Raw genomic sequence first — 13,623 nt, 5'->3', positions numbered from 1 at the left:
TGTAAAATAGTACTAATCATAGTACCAACATCATGCAGTTATTTTGGGATTACCTGTGTTAAATATTTCAAAGCACTGCAAAAACTGTCTGGAATAGCCGGCACCTCAGCTCAATAGGCTAATCCTCCGCCTTGCGGCGCCGGCACCCCGGGTTCTAGTCCCGGTTGCCCCTCTTCCAGTCCAGCTCTCTGCTATGGCCAGGGAGTGCAGTGGAGGATGGCCCAGGTCCTTGGGCCCTGCACCCCATGGGAGACCAGGAGAAGCACCTGGCTCCTGCCATCGGATCAGCGCGGTGCGGCGGCCATTGGAGGGTGAACCAACAGCAAAGGAAGACCTTTCTCTCTGTCTCTCTCTCTCTCACTGTCCATTCTGCCTGTCAAAAAAAAAAATGTCTGGAATATTGTTGAGTGCCAAATATATAAAAAAAAAAAAGTAATGGTATGAATATGGGAAGCTCAGCTGTTTGCCAACAGGTTGGATGTGAGATCTGTTTTCTAAGCAAGCATTATTTGAATACTTTTATCCAATGTCTCTTTGTGTCAAGTGGCACCATGGGTTGGGAGCAGGGAAAACAAAACATTCAACTAGTCTGAATGGATTTCCTTTTGTGGCTACAAAGATATCCTAGGAAAAGTTAGCTCATCTCTGAATGCCTCATTTTGTGTAGTAAGTCCAAGAAGCCCCACGAGCAGCAATCCCAAATCTCTATTCAGTCGTGAAAGTGGAGTAGTAGGGGAAGACACATGTAAAAGAAGGTATCTTGTCAACTGTCAGTGCCACTTGCTCAGAGAGGAACAAACCACAACACTTTGATATTCCCTGACGTTAGGAGGTCATGATGCACATGTAAAGACACTGCACTTCAGCCCTTCCTTCTAATTTTGTGGCTTCCCCTTCTATTGGCTCTGAGTGTTCTGGAAAGTTCCTTAACTTCTCAGAACCTCAGTCACCTCTTCCATGATGAGATTCTAGTAATAGCTTTCTCCTGGCAATATTATAGGAGAGAAAAGTCTTGAGAAAAGAACTGGGATACAGAACCAGGTCTAAACATTAGCAACTGAGTGCCCACAGTATTCCTGTACTAAAAGTTGTGGGGGTGGAGCCCAAGACTGCTGTTGCTATGCATTCACCCCTGAGGACTTACATATGCTCAGACCACTTACTCCACACTGCAGCTGATTCCATACTTACTAACGCTCTAATCATGAACTCTGTTGTGTAACTGTCACAAGAGACCAAGTCCTTCTCTAAGCACAGTAAATGTTCTAGGGGGCAACAGCCACAGGCTTGCTCATGGTTGCATTTCCTCCCAGGCTGGGCTTGATATGCCTGCAGATTTGGGGCTCATCTGTGAAGGTGTCATTTGGCTTAATGAGACTTCCCATTGGTTCCAGCTCTTTCTTGTCTTTTCCTTGCACAAGGGCTAACTCAGCACGTAGTTCCCCGAGAACAGAGAGGACAGACAATGAACTGTTGGCACTCACTTCTACCAGGGACTTTTTGATGACTCTGCTGATGTCCCTCCTCCACTCAGGGATGTCCGGGTTGTAGTCATCCAGGTTTGGAGAAAATGACAAGCGAAGAGACCGGAATTCCTCTGGGGATACAACAGTAAGTGCATTACTACAAGTCAAAGAGTTCCTTCAAAAGTCTGTTCAACCTTGTATTTCATACAAAGCCCTCATAGGAGGGTCCTTCTCTTCACACTCATCAGAGAGACCCTTCTAGAAGGCAAAATTATTATTCCAAGATTGTTATTTCATTAATTCATCATTTTCTAAACCAAACCTTAGATTCTGGCTCCAGCCCAACTCTGCAGCATTTGCTCTTTATACCAGTTCTAGACTCTGTATTGCTCGACATGAAATGATCCAGAGGACCTCGCATGCTGGGCAGGTTTAAGACCCCAGGCCTTTGCACAGACTATTCCTAAAACCTAGAATGCCCGACTCTCCCCATTGACCGTGCCCAAAACATTCAACTCTAGTTCAAGTACCACTGTGCTTTATGCACACTTTTGCATTTTATGATTGTATAATAATAATTGTTATATGATGGCATAATTATTACTACAGTCATTCTATCGCTATCTTTTGTTTATGTGGAAATTTCATTCATCGAAATTTTAAGCTCCTGAGTTTGGGGATTTTTTTTAGTTGTTTCTGTAGTCCCTAAGGTAATCTGGGTACTCCGGGATGCTGGGTGGTAATGAAACATGAAAAACTTTTAGGAGAGGAATTGCTTGTGAGAGAAAATGGGGAGGAAGCTGGGGAAACTTGGGGAACCATCAGACCACAACGCTCATGGAGCAACTGGGATTAAGTGACTGCCCTCTAGTCTGAGAAAGGCAACACATGACTACTGGGAGGTCTTCAGCCAAGGTCAAATAGCCAACAGAGGAGTCCCCTGTGTGCCAGGAGTGGCTCCAGCTGTTTGCCTCTATCTTTGCTGGGCTCAGTTTCTGGAAGGTGTGGCCTTGGGCCTACCATGGTTCCAGAACATAACCCTGGGGATCTTGGTCAACTACACCCCCTGTAGTTGGAGATTGGTGGAGCCCATTTTTGCAGCCAAAACACCCCCTGACTCACTCCAGTGCTCATCTCATGGTATACGCAGATAACGTCACTTCCCTAAAACTTGCTGATGGCTTCACAGTGCAGGTGAATAGAATCCAGGTTTTTAGCACGGCTTTCCAAGGCCCACAAAACCTGAGGCAGATTTGTGTACCTGTGTGCTGACCTTATGTCCTCATAGGTTTCCCTGTACTCCTCGTGCCCCAGGACCCTGTTCTTCCTTGGATTCCTCCGCCTTGCTGTACTCCTCCCCTAAGAGCTCACCTCCACTTCTCAGACCGCAGCATGCTTAGCTCCTTCTCACTGTCACCCTGGCCTAAGAGAGGGCTTTCTGACTACCCCACCTCAGGTGGCTTCCCCCCTGCTGCCCCGGCACCTTCATCACTGGACCACATTTATCTTCTTCATACTTATTGCTATTGAAATGGTTCTGTTTTCATTGTATATCTCCCAAGCCCAGTGACAACCAAGGCTCTGTGTTCCTCCTGAGAGACAGTGCCTTGCACATGGTTAGGTCTGAATTATGTCTATGAGTCACTTATTCAATAAATGTTTGTTGATTAAAGATATGCTTAAATTACAGTGGAGGCTTGCTGCAAGTCATGCACTTACTGATTCAATACACATTTCTTGCTTTAAGCATGTCCTTGTGTTTCAGTGGTAAGCACTAACACTAAGCAACATTGGGAACACCAATTATGCATTCAGGAAGCACAAAAGCCTGTGTGTGCCTTTCCTAACAATGCCAAGGAGTTCTTCAATACATACTTCAGGGACTCTTCCATTACAAGGTGTGCATTTATGGGAGTTACCCTGTTTCCAAAACGTGTTTTTTAAAGTTTGACTGTTTTATGAGTCACTGGCCACCCACGTGAATATCACTGACTCAGTTCTGAAGGAGAGTAATGAAATGCATATGGTAAGCGGCAGCACCGATTCACCCACCAAGTCCTGGCGTTTCACGCTGAAGGTCTAAGTTTACTTCACTCCCACTTTCTCCACAACTTCAGCCAAACTACAAAGATTTCATGTACGAGGGGAGATGTTTATCTTAATAAAAGGACACAAATGAGTAACTATGAAGCTTCCTCTGTAATTACTTAGCATAACAAATAACTTGGCAGGATGAGGGAACAGGAGAGAAATGTAACACTGAAGTTTATTCAACATATGAGATGCTCGGGGTAGGACTGAAAAGGGTAAATACCAATCAGACATATTTTTGCAGCTACTGACAAAGATAAATTCTACACGTTTATATCATTTAAGCATTTATTTAAGAGCAAACCTGTGTCCTGGAGTAAATCAGGGAGAACAATGCAAATGTTCTGGGAAGACAAGGCTTCCTCTGTCACCTTTCTAAACAGGATGCTTCCTTAGGTCTGATCTGGAGGCCTTCACCTTTCGATAGGTTTCCTAAGGCCTCCCTCTTCCTTCAGTGCCAACTTGCCAGGGTAAATCCTTTCCTTGGCCCTACCCTTTGAGATGTAAATCTTCTACAGGTTACCTAAGTCTTTCTTAAGGACCTGGGAACCATTCTTTGGAAATACAATCATCAAGAAAAAACAGTGTCTCTATCTCTCCATGGTTGGTAGGAAACCCAATTCCCTAAGCAGCAATCCACTGAACAAGTTTAATCACACTCTCTGGTCACTCTCACCCTGGGCAGCTCACTGGCTGCATTAAGGATGTCTGATGAGGAATTTGGTGAGAGGAGGCCACCACTTCCCCTGCCCAGGTTTCCACTTTAGAGACAGGTGACGTTCCATTCTATGGAGGGTGACCCACCCTTAGAAGACACCTTTAAAGAGACTGTCAAAAGAGGAAAAACTCAGCATAGTGAGGTGTGAGGAAGGTGCTGGAAATGTCCCCATTGCTTTCAGTGTTCCTCCACTCTGGTTTTTCTGTTTAGTGTTTTCTCACCTATAAATCAGGGATAAGTACACAATATTTCTCCAGATCTGTTCAGAGCACTCACTAGAACATCATCTCCATCCATTGCTTAGAAATAGATGCTAGTGACTACTCAGGACTTCATCAATGTAATTACTAATGCTGCCACCATTATTGTTACCAGACTGTCACTAAACAGGAAAATGACTTTCAGGCAGTAATGTTTCATGTCTGGGCCACAATTTCCTACTGTTACAGGGCAGGCTGCACTAGACAAACCTAAACACCTTCCAAATTTAAGGTTTTCTCTGGGATTCTAACTAGGTCGTGGTCGACGGGCTTAAACAAGAGGACACCTTATGGGCTAATCGGTTAGTGCATATTAGAGTGACCTGTGACATGCAGCATGGATAGACAGAAAAAAGAACATTGTGTCCATGGAGAAGAAGTTGTTAGGTAGCAAAGACATCAGCCTTTTACACAAAAGGGGCTGAAGAGCAAAACTGAATTTGGTGTGGTTGAGTGAGGGAAGACATGTAGAAGCACACATTGAGAGTAGACCAGCAATTGTGCATTGAAAGTTTTGCCAATGTTCCACAAGCTTATTACGTGGGTCCCAACCCTCCCCTGTGGGTAACTAGGGGGAAAGTTCTCCATCCTGTGGGTAACTAGGGGGAAAGTCCTCCATCCTCCATCTCTAATCATAGTCTTCTTAAAGTCCTGGGCAGAATTTCATGAATTCTGCATCTAGAAAGCCCAGCAATATCCCAGAAAAAGAAGTGGGCAGAGGGAGAAGACATGGTGGGTCCATATCTATAAAATTTCCATCTGAAAACAGACTGGGCATTCCCTTCTTTGCCGAGATGCCTGCTGGTCTCTCAAGCATATTCTCTTCGTTGAACTCTGCTATCTCTCTTACTGCTACTGTCTCACATCTGAAATTCTTTTCTTGTGTGAAGACAAGGACTTCTGATCCAGTAACGAAATGAGAATTAGGTGGGAAGACCATGTTAGAGCATGGGCCCGGGTCTAGATAGGCTGAGTTCAAAGCTCCTCTCCACCACTTACTAGTGGGGACAAGATATTTGCCTCTGAAAAATGAGGATGATGACTGTTATTAGATTAAATACATTCCTGTCACAAGAAAGGAGAAGGAGAATGAAAGAGAAGCAAACACTCCCTACAATATCTGTCCTCTGCTGGCCCACTGGGCTGAAAGCCCACTTCATGGATGGGGCCCTACTGACAAAATCATAGCCCTGGCTTATTCCTCTTAATACCTGGACTAATCAAACCCCTTTATGAGAGAGGAAGAGAGAGAAAAATACAAAACACAACACTTACCCATGTAAGGAATGGTGTTCTTGAGGACTTTTGGACCTTGGCGTGGTATAAACTTGTTCACAAATTATTTTCTGGTTTTTAAGTTCAAATGGGTAACAGCAGACTCCCCACAAGAAAACCCAGCAATGAGATAACTCATCAGATTCGATTAAGTCTGGGACTGGGGCAGTTGATATTATTGGGATCACAGCCAGCCCCACCATCTGTCATCCTCCCCTACTCCATGTTGCTTTCTCATCACAGCACGTTCCTTATATAATTTAAAACTCTTGCTTTCCAAATTAAAACGTTCCATGACACAGATAGTACTTACATGTGCTTACCATGATTAAAAAAACTCTTTATATAATCACCATCCATTAGTAATACTTTAGCTCATATCTACCTGATTGTCTTTATGCAGAAATTTCTAAGTTAAATCAACCTGTATCACCTGCCTTTATCCTCCCATTTGCAATTCCTGATTCTGCCTTTCCATTCCATTCCATGTAATCTTCTGATCATGTTCATGTTTCCAATTGATCAAAAACTGTCTTGTGTAGCTGTCTGTTCAAATAAATATCCAGTCTACAACTATGCAAATATCCAATTACCATGGCCCCTCCATCAATTTTCACCTAGTACAGTTGCTTTCTTCTTTTTTTAATGATATGTATTTGTAGAAGAATTTTTATAGGATCTAGATAATGGTATATTTTCCTTAAAGTGAGGAATTTGAACACTGAACATCAGCCATTTTCTTTACCAGGTGCCCTTCGCTATGTAAATCCCACTGCAATTGCAAGCAAAAAGGAGTTCGTCTTCTAATGCAATTCACTCTCACCTACCTTAGGTGAGTGAGCAAATAGTCACTTTATGTGCAGCAGACCAACTGTAGGAAAACAAAACAAACACTTATGGACTCCTGTGGCTGCAAATGGCTGATGGCTCCCATTTCACTTAAGGAGGGGACTGGACTGGTCTCAACTCCTCCGCAGCTACTGTCTTGCACTGTGTTGGTCATGGTCCAGGGCGGTCCCTGGTCTTATTACAGCACTAGATCACCTCACACGAGCATGATGGGCACTCACCATACACCGCAATGGTCTTTGTGTCCTGCAGGATGGCATTCCCAGCTGAGACCTGCACTGTGATGGTATTCATGCCTTCGGAAGTAAACTTGAATGATATACTTCCCTCCAAGGTGATTAAGGGCTAAAATAAACAAGGGCACAGTGTAAGAGGAAGGCTGTTTAGTGACAGTCCACAAGGCCACTGGCTCTGAGCCAACCCCAGCTGGCAAACTCAGCAGGTGTTCATCCTGGTGCACCACAGTGGAAGTGAGTCCACTTCTGCCTCTTCCCCATCATCTCCAGTGCAGGCCAGGAAGCAGGTGACAGAAGCAATAATGCTAAGTCACTCTGCCTCGTGAACTTGAAACCTCTGTCCTGGAGTCATCCTGACTGAGGGCTGGGGACATCAATAGGTCTCACTTGCTGGTGAGATACACATGTCTCCTTCCACATAACCTACTTGTGTCAAGCAGATTCCTTAAGCCAAGGAAATATTCAAATCAAATGAGAACAGAAGACATTAAAATTATTCTACAGATTTAAGCAGTGGCCACTAGAAATCTATAAGCTGTCAAGTGTTCTTCTCCAGAGTGTATCATTTATATAAAGTTAGAATGGAGCCTAGAAATTCTAGCCACTAGTGGAATAGGAGTGGCCTTGTGAGCTGCCTTCTTTTTCTTCTTCTTTTTTTAGGGATTTTATTTATTTTATTTGAGAGTTAGAGTTACAAACAGAGAGAAAGGTCTTCCTTCCATTGGTTCACTCCCCAGATGGCCGCAATGGCTGCAATGGCCGGAGCTGTGCAGATCTGAAGCCAGGAGCCAGGAGCTTCTTCCTAGTCTCCCACGTTGGGGCAGAGGTCCAAGGACTTGGGCCATCCTCTAATGCTTTCCAAGGCCATAGCAAAGAGCTGGACTGGAAGAGGGGCAGCCAGGACTAGAACCAGCGCCCATATGGGATGCCGGCGCTGCAGGTGGAGGATTAGCCTACTGCGCCAAGGCATGGGCCCCGAGCTGCCTTCTTCTAAGAAGACTCACCGATGGCTTTCTGAAATTAGCTGCTTTGGAAACACACACTAATTGGATAGTGGTTTGAGGATGGAAAAAAAGATGCTTTGGAGTGGTGCCTGTAATACAACCAGATGCAGGTCTTAGAGGAAAAAAACATTAGCTCACTGACCTCCCTCAACTCACTCCTCACTAACACTGTTCCCCAATCTTCTTAATTAATTTAAAAATCAAAACTTATTTAATTCTCGGGCAGACAGAAGACTAAACATAAGAAGTCTTCTCAATAAGGTCTGTTGAGAATTTGGCTTTATTGTAAAAGATAAAGGAAACAGCAGTCCCAGATGAAAGTTGTTTAGCACTTCCATCTTCTAGTACTAGCTTCTGAGCCAATAATTTAATGTTGTTCTTTGACACTGTAGATAGTGGGCCTACTATGGGACAAATTTACATGCTTCTTTTTAGATGCTTTGAAAAAAGGCCCTTGGGCCGGAACTGTGGCGCTGTGGGTTAAAGCCCTGGCCTGAAGCTCCAGCATCCCATATGGGCACTGGTTCTAGTCCTGGCTGCTCCTCTTCTGATCCAGCTCTCTGCTATGGCCTGGGAAAGCAGTAGAAGATGGTCCAAGTCCTTGGGTCCCTGCACCCACATGGGAGACCAGGAAGAAGCTCCTGGCTCTTTCTCTCTGTCTCTACCTCTCTCTGTAACTCTGTCTTTCAAATAAATAAAATAGATATATTTTTTAAAGAGCTTCTTGGGGCCAGCATCATAGTGTATCGGGTTAAGCTGCCACCTGTGATGCTAGCATTCCATATGAGTGACAGTTTGTGTCTTGGCTGCTCCACTTCCCATCCAGTTCCCTGCTAATGGCTTGGGAAAAGCTGCAGAATATGACCCAAGTGCTTGGGCCCCTGCCAGTCATGTAGGAGACCTAGAAGAAGCTCCAGGCTTTGACTTGGCTCAGCCCTGGCCATTGAGGCCATTTGGAGAGTGAATCAGCAGATGTAGGATCCCTCTCTCTCTCTCTCTCTCTCTCTGTTTCTCCCTCTCTCTCTCTCTGAAAATCTCTCTCTCTTTTTCAAAGATTTATTTATTTATTTGAAGGCAGATTTACAGAGAGGTAGAGACGGGGTGGGGGAGTCTTCCATCCGCTTGTTCACTCCCCAGATGGCCACAACAGCCAGAACTGCGCAGATCCAAAGCCAGGAGCCAGGAGCTTCCTCCGGGTCTCCCACGCAGGTGCAGAGGCCCAAGTACTTGAGCCATCCTTTACTGCTTTCCCAGGCCATAGCAGAGAGCTGGATCAGAAATGGAGCAGCTGGGACTCGAACCGGCACCCATACAGGATGCCAGCACTGCAGGCAGCAGCTTTATCTGCTATGCCACAGCACCGGCCTGAAATTCTGTTTTTCAAATAAGTAAATGAATCTTTAAGAAGAGAAAAAGAAAAAGGGGCTTCTTATGCGCTTAGTTATGGTAGCAACAGAAGTGAGAGGTTCTCTACACTTTTCAGGATACATAGGTTCAGGAGGGGCTTCCTCCCTGGCCCTGTGCAAAATTATGTCTCCAGTTATAAAGGTAACCTTTAGCTCTAGGGTAGAAAAAATGTCTTTATTAAACTAAGACACATTGAGTCTGAAGGGCAAAAGCAAAGGCGAAAGCCATTCTGCTGGAGATGCTCGTGCCTTCTAGGCCGGAGCAGTTCATGCCCTTCAGGGAGCGATGTCTGAGGACCTCAGCTTTCCCGCCCGACTTACACAAGGAGGCACTGGCACTGTGGAGAACTGAGTGGGTTCAGACCACGAGGGTTTGGGGGAAGAAAACTTAAAGCAGGTCCCAGAGTGCCTTGCATTTGGCCTTATATGAGGCAAGTGCAAGAGACTGGAGCCACTCGGACTGCATCATCCTCACTTTTCTTATGTGCAAATGGAAGCACCTAAAGCAGGTGAGGTTTATGGGTTCTACTGGTTACCATCACGGCTGACTGTGGTGCACAGGGCGTATGGAGAAAACACAACAGTAAAGGTGATCTTGGCAAATGGCCACTTTTGTTTTAGAACAAGGAGGCCTTAAGGAGGGGGTGGCATGAGGTGTGATGGCAACCAGTTGCTTTTGCCTATCCAGACCCATTTGCCTCTTTTTCCTTTTGGTAACCACTTCTTGCCTCTTGCTCATGTGGTTCCCAGGAGGCTGACTTCAACACCTCCCTCTCCACTCCCAGCACTGCCATCAAGGCCTGGCAGTGAGACTCAATTCCAGGATTTCGCTCAGAACATTCAGGAAATAGAGCTAAACTTCTCTGCTAAACCAGGCTGCTAAGGATCACTGCACCAAAACAGTCTGACCTGAGAAGAATGCCAACCAAAGGGAAGGTGGAGAAAAAACAGTAAGATGTATGAGGGGGCGGGGGGAGGGTATCAAGAGCCAGAGCCAGAGAGAATGCAAAAGAGAGGATGCTGGTGCCTGAATTGTTGTGTGATGGTTAAAGCCATCGCTTATGTTGCTGGCATCCCATATGGGCAATGGTGAGATCCGGCTGCTCCACTTCTGATCCAGCTCCCTGCTAATGCTCCTGGGAAAGCAATGGAGGATGGCCCAGATTCTTGGGCCCCTGCACCCATGTAGGAGACCCAGAAGAAGTTCCTGGTTTTTGTCTTTGGTCTGGCTCAGCAATGGCTATTGCGACCATTTGAGGGTGAACCAGCAGATGGAAGATTTCTTTCTGTCTCTCCCTCTCTCTCTTTGTACTCTGCCTTTCAAATAAATAAAACAGAGAGAAAGAGAGACATAGACAGAGAGACAGACAGATTGATGAGATATTTGAGTACTGTCAGTCTCCTGTCCCTGAAGCTAGCACTTCCTCCAGACTCTTCCGTCTAAATCATTTCACTCCCTTTTTTGCATCAGCCAATGGGAGATAAGCTTCGGCCCTTTGAACACCTTGGAAGGCAGACCCACCTCTGTGTTGTTTCCGTACCACCACACGTAAGTCAGGGTGCCCACTTGGCTGGGCCACAGCACTGCAGTCGCATTGACTTCTTTGTTCTTTGTGGTGACAAAGGGGAGAGACAGGTGCACGTGCTCCAAGGGACCTGAGACACAAGAGAAAGAGGGGCCATAGAAAAGGAGGAGCTTCCTCGGCTCTGAAGAGAACACACATTGCCTCTGCAGCATGGCAGCCTGATGGGGTGCTCAGCCGCTTTCCCTGCTTTACCGGGAAGAACACACTGTGAACTATTGCATTCCAACATTTTCCATCATGTCCAAAAACTCTGCTCCATACTGTGCGAACGTTAAAAATTAACAAGTAATTTATGAGGCCCTTAAATGAACAGGTATAACACGAAATTTCACAGGGAGATACAGAGTCTTTCCAAGAGGTTCCTCCCTTGGTGTTAAATCTGGATCATGAAGAACTTGTAGCATCCAAGTTGACAGGATGAGGAGAGTGTGGATAAATCCCAAAAGCATGTTACATGTAATAAGCCCTCACCACTTACTAGATTGTAAAGACTGGTATGAATGTGGAAATGTGTGTGTGTGTGTGCATGCACGCATTGTCTGCACGTGAGTGCAAAGTGGCCTGGTTAGGGGAGCCTGAAACACACTGTGCTTTGGTTAAGCTTGCCCAGGTTGGAGGCAAGCAAGAGTGGATGGAGAGCTCCCTGTTAATATATTCTAGGTGTTAAAAAATGCACTTTGCTCTTGCTGTCATTTATTGAACGGCTCTTGCTGTTCCCATATAACAGTCAGTAGCAGCAGGCCAAGCCTTCGTCTGCCCCAAGGTCTCTGTTTATACACCTTTGTTATAGCACCTGTCAGTCTTCAAGTCTCAGTGCCAGGATCTACACCTCTGTGACACGACACTCTCCCAGACTCCCTGATCTGAGTTAAATCAATCAGTCAGCATACAAGAACTAGATAAACCATGCTAGAAATACAGCTTCCATCCTCATCTCCACACATGACAATCCAATTATTTAAAAAGTCAGAACATTAGAATAGGGACAGTGTGGGTCAGTGTGGCAATCACAAACACCTGGAACTCGTTAGTGACACATGGCCAAGCATTCATTCAGGAGTTTCTGGGGCTGACTATGTGCTGGATATTACTACAGGTGCTGAGGTACTCACACTAGGTGTCCCTGAGGGAGGAAGGCACTGACACACAGAGCGGGGGTAGATGAGAGAGAGCTGTTTCTGTTAGGGTGGTCGCGGAAGGCATCTCAGAATAAACGAACTTGTAGGAGCACGTGAAGAAAGTGGCAGACTGTACCAAATGTCTCTTTGAAGCGCTACATTGTGAGGGGAGGGGTAGGGCTGTGCACAGGCCGTGAGAAGGAGGTGTGCCTACCAAGTTGGGTGACTGCCAAGACCAACAGCAGCAGGGGAGAAATGGAGGGAAGGGGTGGAGCCGATGAGGTCTTACTGAGGGTACCTTGTATGTTGTACGATGGCCTTGTAAACCATGACATGTGTATGGGTGTGTCTGCTTAAGTTCATGTGCACATGCATATATGTCATATGATATGGGACAAATTTATCTTTCAGATCCCTTCAGCTTCTTGTATATATGTGTACTTTACATGGATTTAAAACACCTGGCTGCTGCTGGCCAAAAGATTGCCTTTGAAGCATCTGTTCTGCACAGAGGGTGCAGGATGCCAAATGCCAGCCTTGGCAGGCCCCCAACTGGCTGGCTGTGGTAAGCTGAGAGCTGCGCAAACTGGCAGGTGCTGCGGGATCAGACACACAGAATGGACAGCAGGTGGCGCTGCGTCACTCCATATGAATCTTCCAGGCAAGGTGATAGTGAGAACTCGATTTAACGTGTATTCCTGTGAACTGGGATTCCCTTCTCTTTTCTTGTTTAGCCCTTTTGTGCTGCAGGAACCAGCTGACATCTGTGAGACTGCATACTGTGTGTGTTTGTGTGTGTGTGTGTGTGTATTGACTGCCCTGGACTGCCTCTAGTATTTATGTTTGGAAGACCCCTAATTACCTAACGCAGAATTGTATATCTATCATCCTGTTATTTGTCTGAAATGTTAAAAAGCTTCCAGAAGAAATGAAAGTGAAAACAAAGACCTGATGCTAAAGCAGAGCTCCTCAAGCTTCAGGGTACCAAGAGTCATCCTAATCTGATCAAGGCAGGTTAAGAAGCCATCCTTCCAGAATTCTAAATCAGTAGGTCTAAGATTGGATGCAGAAAACTACAGTTAAATCATTAATTCAGGGAGAGGTGATTCATTAAGCCACACATTACAAAACCCTAAGCTGACATTTGCCAACCAATAGAATGATTGTGCATTCAGGTGCAAAGCTATGTGGCTACATGGATCATTTTTACCCTAAGATGAGTTCAGGAAGAAAAGCACATGGTTCCTATGTAAGTGAGGGGTTAAAGAGAGGGGCTGAGGAAGGACTAGAATGCCTACTTTGTCTTTTCTCCTCCCCATTCTGTAAGTTTATAGAGTCTTTAAGTGAGTTTTGCCTGTGAGTCTGGCTGCTTTTTCAGCAGAAGTCTGAATAACCCCTAAATTCTCTGTCCCATCCTGCTAATGGCAATGCTAGCTGCACCACATGTCTCATTAGTTTGCAAAACTAGCAGAGCACAGTGAATGCTGTCCCTGAGGAATTTCCGACTGTCTGGCTACGACAGATTACCCAGTTACCCAGGGAGAGCCGCTGTCCTGCTCCTGGAGACAGTAAGGCAGGAACAGAGACTCCGTTTGTTTCTGATGACCTTTGCAA

The 13,623-nt window shown here is 45.5% G+C and overlaps 1 protein-coding gene across 4 annotated transcripts in view; it reads right to left on the bottom strand.

Moving 5' to 3' along the window:
- SORCS1 (sortilin related VPS10 domain containing receptor 1) overlaps positions 1-13,623 on the bottom strand; it is a 572,961-nt gene that overhangs the window by 33,144 nt on the left and 526,194 nt on the right. For all 4 annotated transcript variants that reach the window (XM_062214029.1, XM_062214026.1, XM_062214027.1 and 1 more), the window contains exons 20-22: positions 10,828-10,961; positions 6,881-7,004; positions 1,485-1,597 (exon numbers count right to left, since the gene is read on the bottom strand). In XM_062214029.1, coding sequence (XP_062070013.1) covers positions 1,485-1,597; positions 6,881-7,004; positions 10,828-10,961 — 371 coding nt within the window. The remainder of the gene's footprint in view (positions 1-1,484; positions 1,598-6,880; positions 7,005-10,827; positions 10,962-13,623) is intronic.

This window comes from Lepus europaeus, chromosome 17, assembly GCF_033115175.1.
Source record: "Lepus europaeus isolate LE1 chromosome 17, mLepTim1.pri, whole genome shotgun sequence".
NCBI lineage: Eukaryota > Metazoa > Chordata > Mammalia > Lagomorpha > Leporidae > Lepus > Lepus europaeus.
The sequence above is the reverse complement of the archived record's forward strand: the minus strand, read 5'-3'. Positions and strand labels throughout refer to the sequence as shown.